At 42.0% G+C, this 27,052-nt stretch overlaps 1 protein-coding gene across 1 annotated transcript in view; it reads left to right on the top strand.

Annotated features, from left to right (window-relative positions):
* The window catches only part of sdha (succinate dehydrogenase complex, subunit A, flavoprotein (Fp)), a 48,297-nt gene extending 34,987 nt beyond the window's left edge, over positions 1–13,310 (top strand). Inside the window, exons 12-15 of the mRNA XM_078216535.1 lie at positions 4,165–4,276; positions 6,060–6,190; positions 11,278–11,391; positions 12,616–13,310. Coding sequence (XP_078072661.1) covers positions 4,165–4,276; positions 6,060–6,190; positions 11,278–11,391; positions 12,616–12,702 — 444 coding nt within the window. The 3' untranslated portion in view covers positions 12,703–13,310. The remainder of the gene's footprint in view (positions 1–4,164; positions 4,277–6,059; positions 6,191–11,277; positions 11,392–12,615) is intronic.
* Positions 13,311–27,052: the final 13,742 nt, after the last annotated feature.

Genomic DNA, 27,052 nt, shown 5'->3' with positions numbered 1-27,052 from the left:
TGGACTTTAACCTGGTATGGTGAGACTTCTTATTGTTCTTAAATGTGAGGGTTCCTACCTCTACCGCCCTTTAAGCTATTAAGTTCCAAATTCCCACCACCCTCTGGGTGAAGATGTATTTCCTCAAATCCCCTCTAAATCTCCTGCCAATTACCTTAAATCTTTTTAAACCCCCTGGTTATTGCTCCCTCTACAAAGGGGAAAGGTTTCTTCCTATCTACACTATCTATGTCCTTCATAATTTTATACACCTTAGATCAGGTTCCCCTCCGCCTTCTCTGCTCTAAGGAGAACATCCCCAGGATATCCAGCCCCTCTCTATATCCGAACCACTGCAGCCCAAGTAACGTACTAGTGAATCTGCTCTGCAGTCTTTCTAGTGCAATCTCATCCTTTCTATAATATGTTGACCAGAACTGCACACAGTGCTCTAGCTGTAGCCCAATGAGCATTTTATACTGCTTCATCATAACTTCCCTGCTTTTGTATTCTTTGCCTCAGATAATAAAGGCAAATATCCCATATGCCTTTTTAACCATCTTATCTACCTGTCCTGCTGTCTTTGGATATGCACCTCAAGGTCCCTCTGGTCCTCTATACTTCCTAGAGTCCTACCGTTCCATTGTGTATTCCCTTGCCTTGTTAGTCCTCTCAGTGTGCATCACCTCACTTTGCAGGGTTAAATCCCAATTGCCACCGTTTTGCCCATCTGACCAGCCCGTCTCTATCATCTGGTAATCGAAGGCTTTCCTCCTCGCTATGTACCTCACCACCAAATTTTGTGTCATCTGAGAATTTATTGATTATACCGCCACTTTCCTGTCCAGGTCATTAATGTACTCTACAAACAGCAAGGGACCCAGCACTGATCCCTGTGTACACCACTGAAGTCGTGATGTGGAGATGCTGGCGTTGGACTGGGGTGAACACAGTAAAAAGTCTCACAACACCAGGTTAAGTCCACTCCATCTGACGAAGGAGCAGCGCTCCGAAAGCTTATGGTATTTGCTACCAAATAAACCTGTTGGACTTTAACCTGGTGTTGTGAGACTTCTTACTGTGTTCACCACTGAACACAGGCTTCTAGACACAAAAACAACTTTCGACCATCACCTTCTGCCACCTAAGCCAATTTTGGATCCAATTTGCCAAATTGCCCTGGATCCCATGGGCTCCTAATCCTTGATCAGCCTCCCATGTGGAACTTGTCAAAAGCCTTAGTGAAAAGCATGTAGACTACATCTACACACCTAGTCACCTTGGAAAATTCAATCAAATTTGGAAGGCATGGTCTCCCCTTGGCAAAACCATGCTGACTATCCTTGATTGATCCCTGCTTCTCCTAGTGGAGATTAGTTATGTCCCTCAGAATCCTTTCCAATAATTTCCCTATCACTGATGTTAGACCCACTGGCCTGTGATTATCCATGTTTTTTTCCAACTTCCCTTCTTGAATAATGGCACCATGTTAGCTGTCCTCCGGTCCTCTTGCACCTCACCTGTGGCCAGAGGGGATTTGAAAATTAAATTCAGAGCTCCTGCAGTCTCCTCTGTCGTCTCACGCAGCAGTCTAGGATACATCTCATCTGGGCCTGGGGATATATCCACTTTTAAGCCCACTAAAATCACTAACACCTCCTCCCTATCAATGCTAATCTGTTCAATTGTATCACAGACCCCTTCCTGCTTTCTATACTCATATTGTCCTTCTCCATAGTGAACACAGATGCAAAATACTTAATATCTCACCCACGTCTTTCGGCTCCACACATAAGTTGCCACTTGCCCTGATGTGGATTTTCCTACAAATATCAGCTCCCAGTTCACTTTGGCCAGATCCGGCCTTCCCCCAATTTATTTCCAGCCCAACTTTGTCATATCCATAACAACTTAAATCTTACTGAGTTATGGTCATTTTCACCAAAATGCTCCCCCACTGACGCTTCTCCCACCTGCCTGGCTTCAATCCCTAAAATTGGGTCAAGTACCGCCTCCTCGTAGGGCTTCCTAAGTGCTGGCTTTAAAAGTTCTCCTGGATGCATTTTTAAGAATTCTGCCCCTCGATGCCTTTCACACTCTGCCTATTCCAGTATTGAGTTGTCAGTCCTGCCCCTCCCTCAACCATGTCTCTGTGATAACAAATAATATCATACACCCATGTGTTAACACCCTCAGCTCATCTGCCTTGCCCATAAGACTCCTTGCACTAAAATAAATGCCATCCAGCCTTGCCACATTCCCTTGTGCCTTAGCATGTCTATCTTTGCTCTTCCTTCCAGACTAACTGTACCCCCCCCCCCCCCCCCCCCCCCCCCATAAGCTAGTGAAGCTCTCCACTAGGATATTGGTCCCATTCCTGTTCAGGTGCAACCCATCCAACTTATATAGAACATAGAAAAAATACAGCACAAGCAGGCCCTTCGGCCCACAAGTTGCGCCAGTCATGTCCCTGCCTACCTAGGCTTATATATAGGCTATAGAACATAGAAAAAATACGTATAGATTCCACCTTCCCCAGAAACGGACCCAGTGATCCAGGAAACGAAAGCCGTCCCTCCTACATCATCCCTTCAGCCATGTTTTCAGCTACTCTATCCTCCTATTCCTATACTCAGTTGCATGTGACACCAGGAGTAAGCACAGTTCTTACTGTGCTTACCCCAGTCCAACGCCGGCATCTCCACATCATGACCAGGAGTAACCCAGAGATTACAACTGTTGTGGTCCTGCTTTTCAATCTGTCACCTACCTCCCTAAATTCCTGCTGTGGGATCTCATCCCCCTTTCTTCTTATGTCATTGATACCAGTGTGAACTATACCTTCTGACTGCTCACCTCCCCACTGTCACCCTCACCATTTTCCAACACAGAGAAGCGGTTCTAGAGTGAGATACACTCTGGGGCTTTCCTGACTACATACCTGCCCCTGTTCCTCTGACTAATAGTCACCTATTCCCTCTCTGACTGCACTTTAAGCAGTGGGGCGACTACATCTAAAAACATGCTATCCATGAATCTCTCAGCCTTGCGGATGCACCTCTGTGCCTCCAGACGACAGACTCCGAAACCTGGTTCTTAAGTTGGTGAAACTGGTGGCATTTCCTGCAGATGTAGCCACCCAGACTCCAAGGAGCATCTAGGAATTCCCACATGCTGCCGGCCGTGCAAAACTGCTGAGTTCCCAGTTAAAAGACTCTTAGCTACAATTATTCCAAGTAGAAAAAATACTTAAGTTTTTTTTTAAAAGTTAGAACTCTTACTTTTCCTAAATGTAGCTTTGAATTGGAAAAAGAACAACTAACCCACTACTTACCAATCAGCTCTCTCCCTTGCAGCCTCTACTCCAGCTCTAGGTGCTGCTGACTGTCTGTCCCAGTGTCTGCCTCTCATACTCTCCTCTCGGTGCTGACTGTCTGTCCCAGTGTCTGCCTCTCATACTCTCCTCTCGGTGCTGACTGTCTGTCCCAGTGTCTGCCTCTCATACTCTCCTCTCGGTGCTGACTGTCTGTCCCAGTGTCTGCCTCTCATACTCTCCTCTCGGTGCTGACTGTCTGTCCCAGTGCCCTCCTCTCTCATTCTCCTCTAGGTGCTGCTGTTCTAGGTGGTTGCTCTGCAATTGCTTGTTTTAAACCTGAGTGGAAAACTCCAAATCTACCCAATTAGTATCTATGAAGGGAGAAATTAATATTTCACATTATATAAGTTGCCAGCTTTTTGCTGGCCAGTTCTGCTCTATATGGTTTTATTGTGAAATTTCACTCCGTTTGTTGGATATGGCTCACAGCTCAGCCATACACTGAAACTGGTTCAATCCACTTTGCTGATTACCAAAGTAAAGATTTCCTAATAAATGTATTGTATAATTCACTGTTTGCATTCAACCTCTATTGGTTTGGCATCATAAGCAGAGTGTTAGGCACCCTGGCTCAAGCCAGTTCATGCCGTATTCAGCTGTGAAGGCAATAGTAAAAGGATATCTGTACCATTTTAATGTAAATTGACCTGGTGTAAATGAGAAGTATTTTTGTTTAAATTGATATCCTTTACATAAAATCTTACTGCTCATTCACAAGTAGGGACTTTGTGTGACTAATTCACATTATTCATTCAATGGCTGTACTTGAGACTGGAGATTAATGTTCCTTTAATACCTATTTTCAACAGTGCATGCAGAGTCACGCAGCTGTGTTCCGTACAGGCTCTGTACTAAAAGAAGGTTGTGAGCAGTTGAGTGAATTGTATAGCTCTCTGGATGACATCAAGACATTTGACAGAGGTAGATGTTAATTCACTTAATTGTCACATGGGTGATTATCATTTGAATGTTATATTGCATATATTTGTCTGCATAACTGTAAACCACCCAGGGTTAATTCTCAGAGGATCCTTGCTACAGGTGGATTCGGGCTGGAGATAGCACTCCTGTTCCTCAATTGTCATTGACTCGTTCTGTTAATAAACCTCCACATCAACAGAAAACCCTCAAAATTGTTCCTCAAGTTATTAAATATTAACAATTATTTGTAGATCTATTTGAGTTTTACTTTATGCATATATAATATTGGGATTAAAATTTTAAAATATCTCTCATATTGTTGTAAAGCAAATTGATTCCAGATTCCCTCAGTCATTTTACAAGGATGCTGCTAGGTCAGGGTGCACAGAATTCTGTGTCCATTTCAGTGCTGTAAAACATAAAAACTAGGAACAGGAGTAGGCCCTCTAGCCCCTCGAGCCCACTCCGCCATTCAATAAGATCATGGCTGATCTTTTCATGGACTCAGCTCCACTTACCGGCCCACTCACCATAACTCTTAACTCCTTTGCTGTTCAAAAATTTATCTATCTTTGCCTTAAAAACATTCAACAAGGTAGCCTCAACTGCTTCATTGGGCAGGGAATTTCACAGATTCACAACCCTTTGGTAAAGAAGTTCCTCCTCAACTCAGTCCTAAATCTGCTCCGCCTTATTTTGAGGCTATGCCCCCTAGTTCTAATTTCACCCGCCAGTGGAAATAATCTCCCTGCTTCTATCTTATTTATTCCCTTCATAATTTTGTATGTTTCTATAAGAACCCCACTCATTCTTCTAAAAGTTAACGCAGGACCAGATTTTGAGTGTTCTGGTTTTGCAGCTTTGCACAGCATTTTCTGTTTTATTTAATTGATAGAGTAAGCTTAAAAAATAAAATTCTTAGGGTGTGGGTGGCCATCCCCAGCAATCCTTGAGATAATGCTGATTGGACAGCTTCTTGAACTACTTCAGTGTACATGACGGTGTTTCCTCAATGCTTTTAGGTAGGGAGTTCTAGGGTTTGGGCCCAGTTATGATGGAGGAACAGGGATAGTGCATGAGTTGGAAGTGATGGTGTTCCCATGCACCTGTTGACCTTGTCCTGAGTGGGAAATTTTGAGTTTGAAAGATACTGACAAAGAAATCTCGGTGAGTTGCTGTAGGGCATCAAGTAGATAATGCACACTGCAGTCACGGGTTGATGTTTAAATAATGAAGAGAGTGATCAAATGGACTGCTTTCTTCTGGAAGGTATTGAGCCTCCCGAGTGTTGTTGCTGGTATTTAATTCGAATGAGCAAAGTGTACGCCTGTCTCAAAAGCTCCAAACTTATCACAATTGTTTTTAATAATAGTACATAATGATACACATTTGAACTGGCATGGTAATGTAGCAGTTAAGCTACTGGATTAGTAGTTCAAAGGTTGAAAGTTCAAATCCCACCATGGCAAATTGCGCAATTGCATGTAATAAATCTGGTAAATTGTGGCTGGCACCAGGAAAACAAATTGACCACGAGTGATGCCAGATTGTTATTAAAGCTTGAAGGAACCAGACTGGCTACATGTGACTGTAGACCACACAGTGTGGCAGACTTTTGATTCTCTCTGAAGTGGTTTAACAAGCCATTGACCAGGTCAACTGTTAAATGTACCATTATCAGCAACACCCACATCCTGAGAACAAATTTGTGTCCTGTTCAAATATGCAGTAAATTTATTAAACCAGTACTTGGTGTTTAATGAGAGCTACACTTTTGTTTCAGGTATTGTCTGGAACTCTGACCTAATCGAGACCTTGGAGCTGCAGAACCTGATGCTTTGTGCCCTACAAACCATTTATGGTGCAGAGGCTCGCAAAGAGAGCAGGGGAGCACATGCCCGGGAGGATTTCAAGGTTTGAGTGATACGACAGTGTTGTGATCAAACTGGCTGGTCAAAGATAGCTTTAGTATTGTACAAGCAAATGAGTTACTGATAGTTATATAATACAGCTGTGTTTTTTTACTGTTTGCCATGTTTTAAAAGTTCTGAGCAGATAACATTACTGGACACTGGTCATCTAGAGTCTATGTAATGATTCACCAGGATGGAATTTGGGATAAAAGGGGCTGAGCTATGACAAAAGATGCATAAAAGAGTTATGTTCAAATCTGGAGATGAGGTTAAAGGAGGATCTGATTGAAGTACTGTATTAAAGTAGAGTAGTCAAGGAAAGCTTTCTGGTAGAGATATGCTGAATAAACAAAATTCAAAAATTCCAGCTTAGATTAGAGATGTGAACAAGTGCAGAGAATTTTGATTTGATGAGATAGAGCTGCCATGAATTATGGAACTGGCTAGGTCCCTGCTCAAAGGCTGTATCTAATGTTTGATGGTCTCAAAATAATGGGAAAGTTTTTGGCTGTTTCAATAATAACATTATGTATTGTAATAACTACTCCTTTCTCACCAACTACGTAAAAAGCCCTAAAGAGAACTGTTGGATCAAATAATAGGAAATAAACCAGAGCAGTTGAGAGAAGTGAACAAAGAGAATCTAGATAAGATCGATCACACCATAATTACATTTAAGATAATGATTGAGAAAGGCATAAGATAAAGACCAAAGTAAATGACTGGGGGGGAAAAAAAGGGAATGAGAATAAAATTAGGGAAGGTGAACTGGAAAAAAATATTGGCAAACACAAAAATAGAGCAGCAGTCAGAAATATTTTAAAATGTGATCGAGAGTTCAGGAGAATTTTTTTCCACTTTGAAAACAAGAACAAGCTAATCAATAATGAAACCGTGGCTAAGTAAAGCGAAAAGGACAAAAAAAAACTAAAGGAAAAGGCAATAAATAGATAATAAAAAGGAATATGAAGGGGTTAGGAAATAAATCAAAAATACAATTAGGAACACAAATTATCAAGGAGAGCAAAATATTTTAACACAAATAGCAAAAAGAGTAGGGATAAGGCTGCTGAGGGATACAGAAGAGTTTGGGCCTATATTCGTTGGAGTTTAGAAGAATGAGAGGTGACCTTATTGAAACATACAAGATTCTGAGGGGGCTTGAGAAGGTAGATGCTGAGTGAATGTTTCCACTCATGTGGAATCTGGTTCTAGAGAGCAAGGTTTCAGAATAAGGGGTTTCCCATTTAAGATGGAGACGAGGAGGAATTTCTTCTGGGAGGAGTCAATCTTTGGAATTCTCTATCTGAGAGCAGTGGATGCTATATCATTAAATCTGTTCAGTTTGATCAACATGGGAGCCAAGGGGAGAGGCAGGAAAATAGGGTTAAGACCACAATCAGATCAACCTGATTTCAATGAATGGCAAAGTAGGTTTGAGGGGCCAAATGGTCTACTCCTCCTATTACTTATGTAATGACAGTAAAATGTCAGAAATAGTGAATAATGACTTCCCTCATTAATTACTAATGATTTAATCAGGGTGGGTAAGACCTGAGATTTAGAAAAAACGTTAAAGTGTGAAGGAAAGGCAGAGATAATTAATGGAATTTTATTCTCTCAAGTTTAATAAATTTAAGTCCAAATGGATTGCATCTGTGCAAATTAAAACGGAGAGAATTTGAGAACTGGTTGACAGTTCACATTATTCCTGTAGTTTAAAAAGGGAGATAGAGCAAGTCTGGGGAACAACAGACCAGTTAGCTTGATATTGATGGTAGGAAAGATAATGAAATCTTTATGCAAAAATGCAATGTAAATCATCTAGAAACTGAAAATGATAATCAGCACAGGTTCCAAAATGGAAGTTTATGCTTAATCAATTTATTGATTTAGTTGAAGGAATATCTGAAAGAGTAGGGCTAATGCCTCTAGTATTTTTGGCATTCCAAAAAACTTTCAATAAGATCATAATCATGACCTTGGGTAAGATCAGAGAATATAATCAAGAAGCAAGTAGCCGAATGGATAGCAAACTGACTGCAAAACAGACCACGAAGTAGGGTTAATGTCTGTTATTCAGATTTACATAAGGTGGTGGTGGTGTTTCACAGGCTTCAGTGCTGGAACCACTGTTGTTCACCATTTGCATAGATGATTTGCAGTCTGGAGTCAGTAGTGTAATTTCAAAATTTGTGGATAACAAATTAGGGATATAGGGAATACTGAGGAAGACTGACAAAATATTAGACTGTCAACAAACGTACAGAATGGACATGTAAATGGAAAATGAATTTGAATATAGATATTGTGGGGTATGCATTTTGGAACGTAGAATAAGGAGACTGCATGATCCTTGGAAATTAAATCGGATAGAGGTACAAAGTGATCTGGGGTACAGATTCATAAATCATTAAAAGTATCAATATAGGTTAGCACGGCCATAAAAATGCAAACATTCATTTCTAGAGGAATAGAATTGAAAAGCTATGTTAACCTTGATTGGACCACACTTAGAAGATTACAGAGAGTTCTGGTCTTCATATTATAAAAGAACTAAGGATGATGCCAGGACTCTCAAAGTTACAATCATCAGGAAAGACTGAACAGGTCAGGAGTCTTTTTCTAAAAGAAAATAGAGAAAGCTGAGGTAGTAACCCCATAGAGGTCTTTAAAATTATGAAAGGATTTAATGAACATAAAGAAAATGTTCTATCTGTGAGAGAAATCCAAAAGTAAGGGCTATAAAAATAAGATATTCACTAACAAATCCAATAGGGATTTCAGGAGAAACTTCTGTACTCAAAGGTTGGTTAGATTCTGAGAGTTGCTGCCAGGTGGAGTAGTTGGGTTGAATTGCATAGATACATATAAAGGGCAAACTAGATAAGTACATGAAAGAAAAAGAAATAGAGGTTCTGCTGATAGTTAGATGAAGTAAATAAGAGGAGACTCTTATGGAACATAATGCTGGCATAGATCAATTGGACCGAAAAGGTGGTTTCTGTGCTGAAGCTGAATGTAATTCTATTGAATATCTTGTCAGCGACCACAGACAGTAAAAATATTCCCTCATAATCTAAGTATTCCTGGGAACTCTGCATCTATTGTATACTCTAACTAACTGTTAGAATTTCTCCCCTTGGCTCCCCACACATTTTTTCTAATTCCTGTGCCATGTTTGCCATATGACTACAACTTGCAACATGCACCCTCCTCTGCAAGTGATTCACTCTGGCTATTGCTTTAAGAGTGGACTGAGTTAACCCTTCTATGAATTTTCTTTCCCTTTGTGTAAGAAGCTAACTGGCCTTTACTTGGTCCTCTTGGTTTTTCAGTTAAGATTGGGACTTCGCTTGGAAGCAGATTGCATTTGGCAGCTGAGAAAGCTGATATCTGTGTACAATAAGCCAGTTTTAAAACTGATTAAAACAGAAAATGTTGGATAAACTGAGCAGATCTGGCAGCAAGTGTGGAGTGAAATGGCATTAATGTTTCAGATCCAAAACCTTAAACTTTGTTTCTCCCCACAGAAGCTGCTGGACCTGCTGAGTTTATCAAGCATTTTCTGTTTTTATTTCAGATTTCCATTATTTGCAGTATTTTGCTTTTGTTATAAAACTGATTATCTGGCTATTTATGCCTGTGCATGTTAATAGGCTGCTGCATTTTTCTGTCGTGACCGCACTTTGTAAAGAACTTCATTGGTCTATAAAGTGCTTTGGAACGTTCTGAGGTTGTGAAAGGTGCTATATAAATACAAGTATTTTTCTCTTTTAATCCTGCACAACATTACAAGTTACCTGAAGAATTTCTAACCTATAAATAGAATTTTATTTTCCCTAACCATGTGAATGCTTTTAAACAGAATTTTACTTCAATGTTGTGCTTCATCTCCTGCCATCCAGTCATACAGTCTGCCAGCATGATCCAGGCTCACAAATGATGGTTGTTCACTTGGGGCAGATACTGTGGGTGGTTCATAGTAACGGAACTTTGCTCCAGTGCAACTCACTACCTAGAGAAAAAAAACACATTCAGAATCATTTCAAACAAAAGTTGCAGTAAGGAGTGAGGTGAAAGGCGCCACTTTAATAGGAGAAGGAGATTGCAAACTGAGGGCCAATTTCTAACTATTAAAAGCATCTTAGTCCTCCTAATTATGTTTACTTTTGTTTCTGGGAGCAAGGATGTACCTCTCTGGTTTTGGTAGCTTTTCAAAAACTGTAGGGGTCTGTTTTAGTGTTTTTCAAATACTTGTGGGGGTCTGTTTTAGAAAGCATATTTTCAAATAGCAGTGGGATTGTTTTAGTGAACTTATTTTAAAATAATACTGGCTGTTTGTTATAGACGGCCAATTTTTCAGAATGTAGGCTGCTAACGTAGACCATCACCTTCCTGGGAGCGTATGCTGGAAAATGGTATGAACGCTCCTTCTGATTTTACACCCTTTTCAAATTAATCACTGGAAATTTGTGGGCAGTATTGTCTGTGATACCTCAATGTGTGTCCTGGTAAGGGAGGCTCATTAGCTGCACTGTGCACTCAGAAGATCAGTCATTGTGATGTAAGACTACTTGTGAAACTAATAAATAAAGTTAATCTAAAGTGTCTGCAACCAGGTAGTGGGAAAGGGGGAAATATGGAACTTGCATTTAGGTAATGTTTTCCATGATTTTAGGGTATCTTAAAGTGCTTTACAACCGGCGATGGCATTGTGAAATATATTCCCTGGTTAATGTAGGAAATGTGGCAACCAATTTGCACACAGCAAAGTTCCACAAATAGCAGCACAGTCATGACAAGGTCTGGCAACATCTGTGGAGAGAAACAAAGTTAACCCTTTGGATCCAAAACATTAACGCTGTTTCTCTCCACAGATGTTGATGGGTAACTATTGGTTAGAATATGAGAGAGAATGCCACTGCTTGTTTTTGAATAGCGCTTACGGGATCTTTCAAGTCCCAACAGAAAGGGAAGATGGTTTATGGCCTCATTTGTAAAGCACATAATTGAGGATGTTTCTCTGGGCTTTGGTCTGAAATGTGCAGTACTTTTTTCTCTTTCTAATTTCTGTTCTCATTTTAGGTGAGAATTGATGAATATGACTTTTCAAAACCATTGCAAGGCCAAGAGAAGAAATCATTCAATGAACATTGGAGAAAGCACACACTCTCATATGTGGATCCCAAGACTGGCAAGGTGAGAATTATTGACTGCAGCAAATGGAAGATAATTTGCATGAGTAGAATTCTTTGAATGCTCTTCTTACCTGAGAGCACTGATGCACCTCTATAAAGCATGTTTTTTTGTAGTTACGAACTTTTAGTTTCAAAATATCAATATTACAAAGGCTTCTTTGACTGAGTCCTCACTTGCATAAACAAAATAGGAAGTTACAGGTGTTCTACCATGACTTTCTATCATTAACATTAATGGTCAGAAAACAGTGAGCAGTTCTATATGATGGGACTTTGCATGATAGAATACAGGGATTTGCAGGTTGGTTAACTGCCTGGCAAGCTACAATGTGAACGCTCCTTCCATGACCATGACCATCTTCATATTAGTCAACTAAGTGCTAAGTCCCACGTGGTGGGAGGGTTTTACAGGCTCACATGACCCATACAATGAGCAAGGGGATGAAAAATACCCTGAACCAGACACGAGTACCCGTTGGATGTCAAACCAGAATGCAGAGCCGGAACTCTGGCCTCTGCTTGTCAGGTTCATCTGCAGAGCGGTTCGAACCTTGCATCTGCTGACACAGGCAGGAACGCTACCACTTAGCTGGAGGCTTACTGTGCGAGAGCTTGTATGCAGCAGAAAGTCTGATTAAAATGGTGTATCTGAAATACAGTGTTTCTAATTAGACTCCACATGGGGTTTCTTTAATACGTTAATGAGGAGCATGTGCTTATGATGAGAGGTGAAAAGTAAATGTGAAGCATGAATGCACTAAATTAACTCCCATTGAGTCAGCTTTCATGCAGTTATCCCATTAGTTGTGGAACATAAGTTTTTAAACTGAAGTTTCTGTGACCAGCTGCTGGGGCGGTCATCGGGTTTATGTTTTAAAGTTTATTTATTAGTGTCACAAGTAGGCTAACACTGCAATGAAGTTACTGTGAAAATCCCCTAGTCGTCACACTCCAGTCTGGATAGGACTCTCAAATTTCAGTCACTTACTGCCACTTTATGAATTAATATCTTTTGATATTTTTTAAAGGGGTTGGGTGTTCGGTTGAGTATTTCCATACCTGTGGATCATTCTCCACACACAAAAGATTGGAAGCTCCTTAGGGAGCCTCCAATCCTTGGAAATTGCTGCTTGAAGTGAAGTAGAGGGATGGTCGAGGCAAGGAACAGGGCACTAAACATGTTTCTGTTCTGAGCATTTATTAAAATCTTTGTTTTAAATTCCAGGTGACATTGGAATACAGACCTGTAATTGACACAACGTTGGATGAAAAAGACTGTTCCACAGTTCCACCAGCAATTCGTTCTTATTAAGTTCAATGAGGCTAATAGTTCAGTGGTAGATCCATTACACACTAAATTGACATGATCCCTCCCTTTCCATATTTAATAAAATTCTAATGTAATGGCAAATGTGATTCCTTTTGAACTGTCCATATGTTCTAACCATCTGTATATTGTAAAGGATGAACCATATCTTTCATATTAGTGCGATTCTAAATCTGTATGAGCAGTATTACGTCTGTACATAGTGCTTTTTCAGCAGAATGTGTCGTTATTGCAGTCACATCCGAGAGTGCGCACTCTATTGGAGATACTAGATTTTTTTCTCTGCCAGTTCATTAATCTAAATCCATTGCAATATTGCAAACTGTAATTAAAATCAGAAAATCCCTTCTGAATAATTATTCTGTTGATGGCTATTCTATCTTTCCACTGATACAGAATACAAATTGAAGATGCACGGAGTTCAGCAGAATATTTCAAAGTCAGATAAACATTATTTATTTGGTTGCTAAAGGACAATACCACAGGATGATACAAAGTAATATTCATGTTTGTATGTTAGTATATGGTTTCTATGGTAGTTTGTTATGCTTCACACTTGTTTATTGATAAAATATATAAAAGCTTTATTTGGAGTTCAAATTGATTTACGATAGTAGTTGATTAGCAACTAATCCAGAGGCACGGATTAATGCTCTAGAAACATCAGTCCTATTCGCACCATGACAGCTGAGGGAATTTAAATTTAATAAATATAGAATAAAAATCTGGTCTCAGCAATGATGATCACAAAACTATCGGATTGTCATAAAACTCATCTAGATGCCCTTTAGAAATGGAAATCGGCCATCCTAAGCTGGTCTGGCCTATATATAACTCCAGACCCACAGCAGTATTCTTGGCACTTAACTGCTGTCTGAACTGACCTAGCAAGCCACTGCAGAAAAGTCAAATGAGAATGAAACCTAACAGACCACTGGCACCAACCTCAGCACTGGAAACGACAATGGGCACACTCAACCCAGTCGACCTTGAAAACTCCTCCTCAGGTACATATGGGGACTTGAGTTGAATTTGGGAAAGCAGTCAAGAAACGCCTGACATCATCATACTCCATGAATTGTATCTTAGAACCAATGTCCCAGATTCATCAATTACCCTACCTCAATATGTCCTGTCCGTCAGAAGGCCATGACGCAGTGCTATGCAGTCAGGAAGGAGTGACCCTGGAATCTAGACCCTCAACTCTGGACCTCACAAAGTCTCATAGCATCCTGTCCTGAGAAAGGAAACCTATTGATTACTACCCTCCCTCAGCTGATTAATCAGTGTTCTCCAGTGTTGAACACGAGGAAAGTAAAGGTGCAGAACGTACCCTGGGAATTTTAAGGACTATCACCAAGAGGATTATTACTAACACAGCTGGCTGAGTCCTCAAGGATACGTCTGCCAGCCTCCCATCCATTGACTCTATCTATATTTCCCGCTGCCTCGGAAAAGCAGTCAGCATAATTAAGGACCCCACGCACCCCGGACATTCTCTCCTTCCACCTTCTTCCATGGGGATAAAGATACAAACGTCTGAGGTCACGTACCAACCGACTCAAGAACAGCTTCTTCCTGCTGCTCAGACTTTTGAATGGACTTACCTCACATTAAGTTGATCTTTCTCTACACCCTAGCTATGACTGTAACACTTCATTCTGCACTGTCTCGTTTCCTTCTCTATGAATGGTATGCTTTGTATAGCGCACAAGAAACAATATTTTTTGCTATGTGACAATAATAAATCAAATCAAAAACTATGCATAGGGGAGGTAGTGAGAGAACTAACAAAGAGGAAGTATCTACTTGACCTTGTCCTCACCAATTGACCTGTTATAGATGCATTTGTCCATGACAATATTGGTGAAGTATGGCACTGAGTCACATAAGATATTAGGTCAGGTATTCAAAAGCTTGGTCAAAGCAAGAGTTTTAAAGGAGTGTCTTAAAGGAGGAAAAGATTGTGGAAAGGTGTAAGGTGGGTGTTGTGGAGCTTGGGGCTTAGGCAGCTGAAGGCACAGCCACCAAAGTTGGAGCATTTATAATTAGGAACACACAAGACTGGAATCTGAGCACAGATATCTTGGAGGGTTGTGGGGCTTGACATTACAGAAAAGGGGAGGGGAGGGCCGTAGAGTGATTCGAAAACCAGGATAAGAATTTTAAAGGTGCCACTTGAAGGGAGCCAGTGCAGGTCAGTAAGCGTGAATGATAATGAATGGAACCTTGTTCAATTAAAGAGGTGGGCAGTAGTGTTTTGGATCAGCACAAATTTATAAAGGATAGAATGTGGGAAACCAGACCAGCCACGAGTTGTTGGAACCGTCAAGTTAAGATAACAAAGGTATTAATGAGGTTTTCAACCACAGATGAGATGGTGATGAAGTTGAGCAATGTTAGGGAGGTGGAAATAGGTGTAATGTTAATGGCACAAATGAGGTTGGAAGCTCTTAGGATCAAATATGACACCTCAGTTGTGAGTACTCTAGCTTACTCAGACTGGTGTCAAAGAGAAAGATGGAGTTGGTAACTAGGGAACAGAGTTTGGAGCAGAGATAGTAAACAATGACTTAACCCTTCCCAATATTTAATTGGAAGAAATATCTGCTCATCCAATACTGGGTGTTGGATAAACAGTCTGATAATTTAGCAACTAGTGGAGATGTGTGCTGGGGTAGAGCAGGGTGTTGTCTCACATTTGAAAATTGATACTTTGCATTTGGATGATCTCTCTGTAGGCAGCATGTAGAAGAGAAATAGAGGGAGCTATGCATAGATCCTTGTAGATGCAGCAGTGCAGGAGCAGGATGGCTATGATTAGATAAAAATTGAGCAGTCCCGTTCAACTGGGGAAGAGTAGAGAGGCATTGACCTGTGTCAAAGGCTGCAGGCAGGTCAGGAAGGCGAAGAGAGAAAATTTATCTTTGACACAGTCATGTAGCCTATAATTTGTGATTTTCTTAGGAGCTGTTTCAGTACTATGGCACAGTACAGATTAAAGCTCTGGAGTTCTTCAGACCTCATGGGATGAATGATAGTAGACAAGTAACAGGAGGTGGAGGCTCTACAAACATCCTCATCTACAAAAATGGGAGGACCCCAGCACGTCAAAGAACAAAGAAAATTACAGCACAGGAACAGGCCTTTTGGCCCTCCAAGCCTGCACCGACCATGCTGCCCGACTGAACTAAAGCCCCCTACCCTTCTGGGGACCATATCCCTCTATTCCCATCCTATTCATGTATTTGTCCTTTAAAAATCACCATCTCATCTGCTTCCACGAGCTCCCCTGGCAGCAAGTTCCAGGCACCCACCACCCTCTGTGTAAAAAAACTTGCCTCGTACATCTCCTTTAAACCTTGCCTCTCGCACCTTAAACCTATGCCCCCTAATAATTGACTCTTCCATCATGGGAATCTGACTATCCACGCTGTCCAAGCCCCTCATAATCTTGTAGACTTCTATCAGGTCGGCCCTCAACCTCCGTCATTCCAGTGAGAACAAACCAAGTTTCTCCAACCTCTCCTCAAAACTAATGCCCTCCATGCCAGGCAACATCCTGGTAAATCTTTTCTGTACCCCCTCCAAAGTCTCCACATCCTCCTGGTAGTGTGGCGATGCAAGAGACAAGGCTGTAATATTTTCAATCATCTTCAGTCAGAAGAGCAAAGTGATCTAGCTTGGCCTCCTCCTAAGGTCTTCAGTATTACAGATGCCAATCTTCAGGTAATTTGATTCACTGCACATAATATTAAGAAACAGCAAATTGTCCTAGACACAGCAAAGGCTGTGGACCCTGATAGTACTGAAGACTTGTGCTCCAGAGTTGCTATGCCCTCGCCAGACTTTTCCAGTTCCGTACAGCTATAACACTGGCATCTACCCGGCAATGTGGAAGATTTCTCAGATATGCCCTGTCTTTAAAAAGCAAGGCGAATCCAATCAAACCGATTCCTTCCCCATCAGTCTAGTCTGAGTCATTAATAAAGAGATGAAGGTGTTGTTGATAGTGCTGTTAAACGGCACTCAGTCAGCAATAACCTGCTCATAGCTACACAGTTTGGGTCCTGCTGGAGGATTTGACTCCTGACCTCATTACAGCCATGTCCAAACATGAATGAAAGAACTGAATTCCAGCAGTGAGTTGGAAATGACTGCCCTTACCATCAAGGCAGCATTTGACCTATTGTGGCATCAAGGAGTCCTAGCAAAACTGAAGTTAATGGGAATTGGGAGGGGGAAAACGCTCTGAGGTTGAAGTCATACCTAGCAGAAGGGTTGTGGTTTTTGAAGGCTAATCATCTCAGTCCCAGGGCATCACTACAGATTCCTCAGGGTAGTGTCCCATACCCAACCGACTTCAAGTACTTCATGAATGACTTCATCAATGTAAAGACAGAAATGGGATTATTTGCTGATGATTGCAGAGTGTTCAGTACCACTCAGAAGTCCTCAGATACTGTGCACATGCAGCTACACTTACACATCTAGGCTCGGGCTGATGAGTGGCATTCATTCCACACGAGAGCAGGCAATGACCATCTCAAGCTAAAGAGAATCTAGTCATCTGCCCTTGACATTCAACAGCTGAATTGCTGAATCCCTGACCATCACCATCCTGGGGTTAGCGTTGAACTGGAGCAGCCATATAAATGCAGTGGCTGCAAAAACAGGTTAGAAGCTGGGAATTATGTGACTTACTACTCAATCCTGACTTCCCAATTCTTTTCCAACATCTACAAGCCGTAAGTCAGGAATACTCTCCATTTGCATCGATGAGTGCAGCTCCAATAACTCTCAAGAAGGTCAACACCTTTCAGGACAAAGCAAGCTGCTTGATTAACAGCTCATCTGTCTCTGGTGTACACTGACATAAGTGGGTACCATCCACAAGATGCACTAAGATCATAAATTGGAGCAGAAGTAGACCATTCAGCCCTTGGAGCCTGCTCTGCCATTTAATAAGATGATGGCTGATTAACTTCACTTTCTGGCCTGTCCCATAACTCTTGACTCCCTTGGTTGATCTAAAATCTGTCTAACTTCACCTTGAATATATTTAAATAACCCAACCCACACTGCTTACTGAGATAGAGAATTCCAAAGATTACGATCCTCTGGGAGAAAAAAAATCCCCTCATGTCACACTTAAACGGGAGACCGCTTATTTTTAAATTGCACCCCCAGTACTTGATTCTCCCACAAATGGAAACATCCTCTCAACACCTACCGTGTCTAGCCCCTCAGAATCTTATGTTTCAGTAAAATCACCTTTCATTCTTCTAAAGCCCAAACTGTATATGCCCAACCTTTTCTCATATGATAATCCCAGGAATAAGCCTAGTAAATCTTCTCTGAACTGCTTCCAATGCAAGTAAGATGACCAAAGCTGTGCACAATACTCTAGTTGAATCCTGACCAATGCCCTGTACAGTTTTAGCAAGATCCCTACTTTTATACTTCATCCACCTTGCTATAAAGGCCAACTCTCCAATTACCTTCCTAATAACATAACTATTGGGTAGATGGTGTGTAGGTAATGTCATTGAACTAGTAATGCTCTTGGGACAAGGGTTCAAATCCCATCATGGCAGCAGGTGGAATTTGAATTCAATCAGCAAATCTGGAATTGCCATCTATTGTCATAAAAACCCATCCTGTTCACTAATGCCCTTTAGTAAAGGAAATCTGCCATCTTTACCAGGTCTGACTTAAATGTGACTCCAGACCCACAGTAAGATGGTTGATTCTTAACTGCCCTGTGAAATGATTTGGCAAACTACTCACTCAGTTCAGGGCAATTAGGGATGGACTACAAATGCTAACCTTGTCAGTGATGCTAACATCCCATGAAAGAATAAAAAAGACCAACATGCTAATTTTTTGTGTTAGGTGTACAAGGACACCCAGATTTCACTATACCGCAGCATTCTGCAGTCACTCTCAATTGAATTAATATTCCGCTTTCCTAGTCTTTCAACCAAAGTGGACAGTCTCACATTTTCCCATATCATACCCATCTGCCAAATTTTTGTCCGCTCACTTGACCTAACAGTATTCCTTTTAGACTCAGTGACAACCTGAACTTGCTCTTCTACCTATTTTTGTATCATCAGTAAATTTGGCTTGGATACAGTCAGCACTTTCACCCTAATCATTAATATAGATCATTAATTGTTGAGGCCCCAGCATTGGACCCTTTGGCACTTCACTAATTATAGTTTTTGAAGTTGAAACTGACCCACTAACCCTGAGTCTCTGCTTCCTGTTGTTAGCCAATCCTCTTCTTCAGTTCTTTGTCCAAAGGCAGGTCCTTGGTGACTATTTGCAGAAATAGTACAACAAATACCATGTTTGTTAACTATGGGTAGGATGAGGAGGCAGGCCCTCAGTTTACCACAGCCAGAATGAGGAGTCAAACCCCACACTTTTGGATTAAATCCAAATCACACACAAGCTGAACTAATGGGCCTCCCAGCCATTCTTCTATCCTTGCTAATGTATTACCCCCAACACCATTACACCCTGTGTAATAGCCTGGTGTGTGGCATTTAGTGAATGTATTTTGGAAATCCATCTACTGCTTCCTTTTTATCCACCCTGCTTGTTGCATCCTCAAAATGCTAATTTGTCAGTCATGATGCCCCTTTCACAAAACCATGTTGACTCAGCCTGATTGTGTTATGATTTTCTAAATGCCTTGCACCCACTTCCTTAATAATGAATTTTAGCATTTTCCCAAAGGCTGATCTTAGGCTATCTATTCCAGCTTTCTGTTTCTGCCTGAGCCTCAAGCTGTGATATAGTTCCAAGTCAGTTTGGTGTGTGGTATAAAGGAGAACTTGAAGCTGCAGGTTGTCCATTACTGTGCACGTGCTATACTCTCTTCCTCCATCCCCACCCCTCTGACTCTGTAGTTCTTCCTGCTCCTGCGCTCCAACCATTTTGAACCCTGTGGCTTTACCAACTTAAGCTTTCTTTGAGACTCAGAATATTGGCTGTCCTTCTCCTTGTAGCTGAGTGGGCAGCACATGCTCAGCAACACAGTGCATGTGCGCAGTAATGGAAGATAAAAGGGCAACGGCAAGAGGAATCTCCCCAACAGTCTCCCAGTTACTGCCCAAAAAATACGGCCAAGTGGCTTCCCGGGTAGCCAACATATGGGACTCAGGGCAAAACTTTAAATTATGGACCATTCCATAATATATGGGACAGTTGGTCATCCTTCAGCTTCAAGTTCCCCTCTATACCACACACCAAACTGACTTGGAACTATATCAGCATATCGCTGGGTCAAAACCCTGGAGCTCCCTCCCAAGCAGTACTTCATGTGAATAAAGCACTTTGCAGTGCTTCTCATATATGTTGCTGAAATGCAAATGCCATAATTAATATCTATCGAAACAAATGCAGCTTTCAGTTTCAGGATGTCCCAAAGTGCTTTGCTGCTGACAGAGTACATCTGAATTGTTGTCACTGTTGTAAAATATGATGTATGGCAGGAACTTGCACACAGCAAGATCCCACAACATTAAAATAAATGACCTGGTAACCTATATTAGGTTATGATTAGGCGCTAAATATTGGCCGAGTCACTGATCCACTTTGAATAGTGACGTGAGTTTTGTACATCAATCTAAGAAGGCAATCAACTCTTAGTTCAACATCTCATCCAAAATACGACACCTTCAACAGTGTAGCACCCCCCACTGACTGCAGTGCCAGCTTGGATTATATACTCAAAATCTCCATTGGAGGTTGCAACCTTGTGGTCTTGCGCCTGTGGAAGCTAGACATAGTTTGTGGAGCTCTGCATCCCTACTTCAAATATTGCTGTCTTTTGCACAGACAAACTTAATGATAAATTTATTCACTTTAACCATTGGATGAGAAAGAAATGTATTCTCACAAACGTTTCTGCCTCAGTATAAAGGTGGCACGTAAGCTTCTAATACTGGGAGCAGGATGAATGTCAGCAAGCTGCCCAGTTCATTAGCATTTACACCATAGGTTGTAGCGAGGGCTCCGTTTGCACAAATTATTGTCAGCACAGACAGTTCAGGTCTATAATCATTGGCTGTCGGAATATGTAATGCACAAATGGATGCTGCCATTCTCTGCTATAGACTAGAGCTAAGGAACTGGTTGATGAAACTGTAATGTTAATGTACCAGACTCCCTTTTGATGGCTCCTGCTAGCCTAAACTGGACAATGTACAAGCTGAATATACAGCACAGAAATAGACCAACCAGTCTGTACCGAATTCATATCCTCTCAAGCCTACACCCCCCACCTTCCTTTAATTACCAGCGCCACCCTCTGTTCCCCTACAGTTCCCCCTTCCATCAATGTGCTCAATTTGCCTCAACTACTGTTGTAATTAGGATTCAGGGCAGCCAATTTGCACACAGTGAGTCTTCACAAACAGCAATGTGACCAGATTATCAGCTCAGAGTAAATTTTGGCCAGGGGTGTGGAGGTAACTCCACTGTTCTTCTTTGTTAAAGTGTCACGGGATAATTGTCACCCACCTGAAAGAACAGATGGGGCCTTGGTTTAATGTTTCATCTGAAAACTGGCACCTCTGACAATGCAACATCCCAAAAGAGAAAATGCTGGAAAACCTCAGCAGGTCTGGCAGCATCTGTAAGGGGAGAAAAGAACTGACGTTTCGAGTCCAGATGACCCTTTGTCAATGCAGCATCCCCTCTGTCCTGAACTGGGGTAACAATCTATTATAGAATTTGTGCTGGCCTTTTGTGATGAGTAAAAGTTACACATAAAGCAGTCCAACAAATACTGATTGTGTGTTGGTCATTGTAGCTATTAGCCTATTGATTTGTCCACGACATTCTTGAGGATTGAAGGAAATATTGAATATTCTCACCTTGGAGAGAAAGCAAGTCATGTAGTTCGCCAATATAACCACTAGGGGTGCCTAAAGCATTACTTTTAGTTCGAATGCAGTTAAGCATGGACAGAACATACATATGGACAGTTTTAATTATTACAAATTTAAGGAATTATATTTGCAATTACAGTTTAAAAGGCAATTTTACAGCTAAACAGCTACAATTGTGACTATATAAGAACCTTTCATTCCACCTAAATTTTGAAATGCTAAATCTAGAACTTCTTGTCTCCACCCATCTGCTGTGCTAAATTCAGTCTTTACAATTCTACATAAATGTGCAAACCAAACGGTTGTGCTGAGCAATATAACAAATGTTCATTTAAGAAGTGAATATTTTAAAATTGAAAGGTTTTGTTTGACGGGGGTTCTTGTTTTACATGCTGAAGTACTGAATGTGCTTCAGAACATTGTTTTTAAGCTTCATGTGATTTCCCATCCATCAAAATCCCTGAAGCAAGAATATCAAAGATTTTAAATTGTTCTTTGATTTATTCATTGCTGTGATGGCTTTTTTCATTTTTCCTCTTTTTCTTTCTACTTTGACTGTTTCTATTTTCCATTTTATTTCCTGTTCTCTCAACTGTGTCAATTATACATTCTGTTGCTTTGTGTGTGCTAAACTTTATTTCGGTTTAGCAATCTATTGTTTCCAGCTTTTTGTCAGATTTCCAGGCACAAATCAAATTAGATGTATAAAGACATTGACTGAAGCCCCAGTACAAATTTCTCTCAACCTGTTTGCGACGGGCACGGTGCTGGGTGGGCGCAGAGAATCTGGCGGGAGCCAAAAGTTGGAAATTCGCTGGCGTAAAATTACATTGTAATTCTCCCAAGGGCAGGCTAATGGCAGGTTGGTCTTCCCGCTGTCTGGTGGCGTGAATCTTTTTACATTCATTCTCATGAATGCTCAGTTAAACGGCTGCTCGTTGGCAACCCATCAGGCCTCGCAAACTTGCGTCATGCCAGAGGAATATCACATTGGCATCAAATCCGATTGCTAAAGCGTGGCGCGCACAGGGCGGCCCTCAGTTCATTGGAGACTTTGAGGTGAGTGCAACAAACCTTTCTGCCATAGCGCTGCACTGCTCCTGCTGTGCTGCACACCACACTGCCAGGCCAGATAGGTTTCTGCCCTCTATCTCCATGCAAAGCTGGCATTCATGAAACAGCACCATGCTGCTGAACCCATGGACCATCCTGTGTCATCGTCTCGGTCCAGTCTGCGATTGGGGAGTACAGGGGTCTCCTTCCCCCGGTACATAGAAACTTAGAAACCCTACAGTGCAGAAACAGGCCATTTGGCCCATCGAGTCTGCACCGACCACAATCCCACCCAGACCCTACCCCCATATCCCTACATATTTACCCATTAATCCCTCAACCCTACGTATCTCAGGACACTAAGGAGCAATTTTAGCTTGGCCAATCAACCTAACCCGCACATCTTTGGTACCACACCCATGCAGCCACCCCAACAAAGATCCAAAGTTTGACTGGCACTGGAGGGAATAGCTGCTCCGTTGCTGAGATGATGGGTGGGATTTTACTGCCTCGCTCGAGTGAGACCTGAAATTTCTACCAGAGGTCAACGGACATTTCCGTTGTCTGCCTCTCGCTCGCTCTGATTCTGTGACAGGCAAGGAGGTGGAATTCCAACGGAGGTGTCCTGCCTTCACATTTGGCCCCAAATTGCTCACAACTCACTAGGAAGAGTCCTAAAGTGTGTTGACCAGAACTGGACACAAAACTCTAGTTAGGAGATCTAACCAGACTATTATAAAGATTCAGCATAACTTCCCTGTTTTTGTACTCGATGTCTCTCTTTAAGAAGCCCAGGATCCTATATGCTTTACTAAATATGCTCTCAATATAGACTGCCATCTTGAAAGATCAATGCAAATGTACTCCAAAGTCCCTCTCTAAGTGCACACTCTTTAGAATCGTGGCATTGTGTCTACTTGGTCTCTCCTTTCTGTTCACATGCATCACCCACACTTCTTTGTACTGAATTCCATCTACCTCCTATCTTCTCTACCCATTCTGCTAGCCTATCTACATTTCCCTGCAGGCAATTCATATCATCCTCACTCTGCCATCCCTCCGAGTATGGTATCAACAGCAAATTTTGAAATTTTGCTCCATTTTCTAGGATCCAAATAATTTATATACAGCAAAAAAACAGCAATTCTAACATGGACCTTTGGGGAACACCACTGTCTACCACCCTCCAGAGATAAACAACCACAATTGCTGGTTTCTGTCACTAAGCCCATTTTTTTAGTTAATTGAACATTGACCATCCTATTCCACAAGACTTAATTTTGTTAACCAACCTTTGTGTGGTATTTAAATGTTTCCTCAAGATCCATTCAGGGAACATCCATCACATTTTCTTCAATAACCTTTTCTGTTACTTCATCCTTCATTTAGATAGGAAAGGATGGGAGGAGGTTCAAGTGGGTCGAATGGCCTGCTCCTGTGCCATTATCCTATGTACAAATTACAAGCCTAATATATTCTGATCCAACAATTAAGAGGTTTCGGCTGTGTCTATTTATAGAGGCATTTAAATAAACGTCCAGTTAATGCTCACTACGTGCATATAGTTAAACACAACTAATATACAATTAAGAAGCTGAAGGCGGCTTTGCTATTAGATGGGACTGTAACGTAGTTAAAAGGATAATAAATGTTCTTGTGTTGTGCTTTAAAAAAAAAGTTTTGTTTACAAAAATGGAAAGAGACCATAGCAACAGTTAAAAGGAAGAGAGAGCTGGTTGTCAAGGATGACATTGCACAATAAAAGCCTGAGAAACTTTTAAATGGATCCTCAAGCCTTAAGTAGAGTTATAAAAAGGGGAAGGAGAAGAGGGTGGGCTGATAACTGGGAATGAGATCCACCAATGAATATGATGAACCCGATGATCCTTTCTTGTTCTAGACTCTCGTGTGTATAAAGAAACAATCTGAGATGCTGATTCTTGGCTGCCCCAAAGGAGCCCACACTTGCACAGTGGTTAGCACTTCACAGCACCAAGGACCCGGGTTCCATTCCCAGTGTGGGTCACTGTCTGTGCAGAGTCTGCATGTTCTCCCCATGTCTGCATGGGTGTCCTCCAGGTGCTCCAGTTTCCTCCCACAGTCCGAAAGACATGCTGATTAGGTGCACTGGCCATGCTAAATTCTCCTTCAGTGTGCTGAACAGGGGCCGGAGTGTGGTGATTAGAGGATTTTCACAGTAACTTCATTGCAATGTTAATGTAAACCTACTTGTGACACTAATAAATAAGCTTAAACAGTTACCTGTGTGAACACTGCACCCCCTCCCGGGGTTGACCTGACATCTCACCTTAGCCAAAAGGCCGAGATGCCTTTGAAAAATTGCATCAGGCAAAGCCATGGTTTAGCTTCATTGGCTACTCTAATCCTTTACTCTACCCTAGCTTAGGCAAACAGTGATCACAGACGTCAGCACACCCCAAGTGAAATGGGCTAGCCTTGTCCCCTGCCTGATCATTGACTCCCCCCTGCCAGGTAAAGCACTGTATGTTTTCAAGAGGCAGTTAGATATGGCATTTGAGGCAAAGGGGATCAAAGGATATGGGGGGGAAGGCGGGATCAGGCTATTTAATTGGAATTAAAGTACCGAAAGGTACCAATAAAAAAAACTACTTTCTGTGGTAGCGAATTCCATAGGCTGACCACTGTCTGGGTGAAGAAATATTTCCTCATCTCTGTCCTAAACCGTCTATTCTGTATCCTCAGACTGTGCCCCTGGTTCTGGATCAGCCATGATTGTAATTAATTGCGGAGCGGGTTTGAAGGGTCGAATGCTGCCCCTCGTCTCCTGCTCCTATTTTCTATGTTTCTATAATCGCTGCTCTCTGGTCAGACTTGTAACACCCAATAACCTTACCTGATTCGTCAAGGCCAGTTTATGCATCTAATTAACATACACATGCATGTTGTTCACCCCATGCAGTTAAATCCAGCCCCTAATTTCTTTTAACCTGGACAGTAATTTTGCAAAGCAAGTGAGTCTGGCAGCTGGGGCACTCCTCCCAGCCTCCACGTTACCAGCAGGGTGGGACTTCCATTCACCTCTCTGGCACATCCTGAAGGGGTTCATCACAGGGTATTTTGGAGGCTTTTGGCATTATCCCTGCTCATCGTTGCCAAGCCTCAACATCCACCAATACTAGGGAGTTAAAATGACAGAAGCAGCTTGCAGATCACAAGAGAGGCCAAATGGGCCTTGCAGAGATTGAGGGTTACAAGAAATGTTTAGTCGGGGTCAGAATGGAGGGAGAAGAGGCCACAAGAAAGTCATATCCCACATTGAGGTGGAACTCAGTATCTTTGCTATCTCTTCAAAGAACAAAGAACAAAGAACAATACAGCACAGGAACAGGCCCTTCGGCCCTCCAAGCCCGCGCCGCTCCCCGGTCCAGGATTGAATCCTGAATCCAGGATCCCCGCCCATTTTCCAGCCTATCTACATACCAATATCCTATCCACCGAGCTGTCCCCCACAGCTACGATGCTTTGTTCATTACAACCTATTAACTCACCCCCACCCCCCCATTCCAGACCATGTGATCTCCAGGGAGAGGCGAAAACCCAGAGTGAAAAACCCCAGGGCCAATATGGGAAAAAAAAATCTGGGAAATTCCTCTCCGACCCCCTGAGGCGATCGAAACGAGTCCAGGAGATCTTCATGGGGCTTAGCACTGCCTTCCACATGGCAGCCCCAGGAAACCACAAGGATGGATTGGGAAGAAACTCCTGGAACCCAAACCTCAAACACTCACCATGTGCACGCAGCAGGCAAGGAACGGGTGGCCAGAGATTGCCCCAGTGAGAGGTAAAGTCAGGTTGGTCAGTGAGGTGCTGAGAGCTTCACTTTCAAAACATTCCAATTCTGTCCAGTCACATGCAATCTAGCAGCATTATTCTCTCCAAGTAACAATAAAAAATAGAAATAATGATTACATTGTCCTTCAGGTGGAGCAGGCAGCGGGGTGGAGGTGGTGCATGGTGGGGGTGAGTGTTGTGTATCCTGGTAGGCTGCATTTTAATTTATCTTGTTCCAATAACCTCTTTTTCAGTCAGTCCAGCATTCTAAGCTAGTTAGCTGGAGCTCAGTGGTAACATGTCCTGGGATTCTCTGGCTTCCCAGCCATGTGTTTCTCGGCAGTGGGAGGCACCGTTCCATTCACTGGTGGTGGGATTCTCTGGTCCCGCCGCTGTCAATGGGATTTCCCATTGTAGCCACCCTATGCCGTCGGGAAACCCATGGCGGGGGGTACACTGCCGGCTAGACCAGAGAAACCCACTGGCGTAAATGGCCAGAGAACTCTGGCCAAATCAATGAGTTATCTTACTTGAAGTCCTTGTAGAAGGGTTCAAAATTGATG

Source organism: Mustelus asterias, chromosome 7 (genome assembly GCF_964213995.1).
Source record: "Mustelus asterias chromosome 7, sMusAst1.hap1.1, whole genome shotgun sequence".
Taxonomy (NCBI): domain Eukaryota; kingdom Metazoa; phylum Chordata; class Chondrichthyes; order Carcharhiniformes; family Triakidae; genus Mustelus; species Mustelus asterias.
Note: the sequence above shows the minus strand (reverse complement) of the source record. Positions and strands in the feature narration are given on the sequence as shown.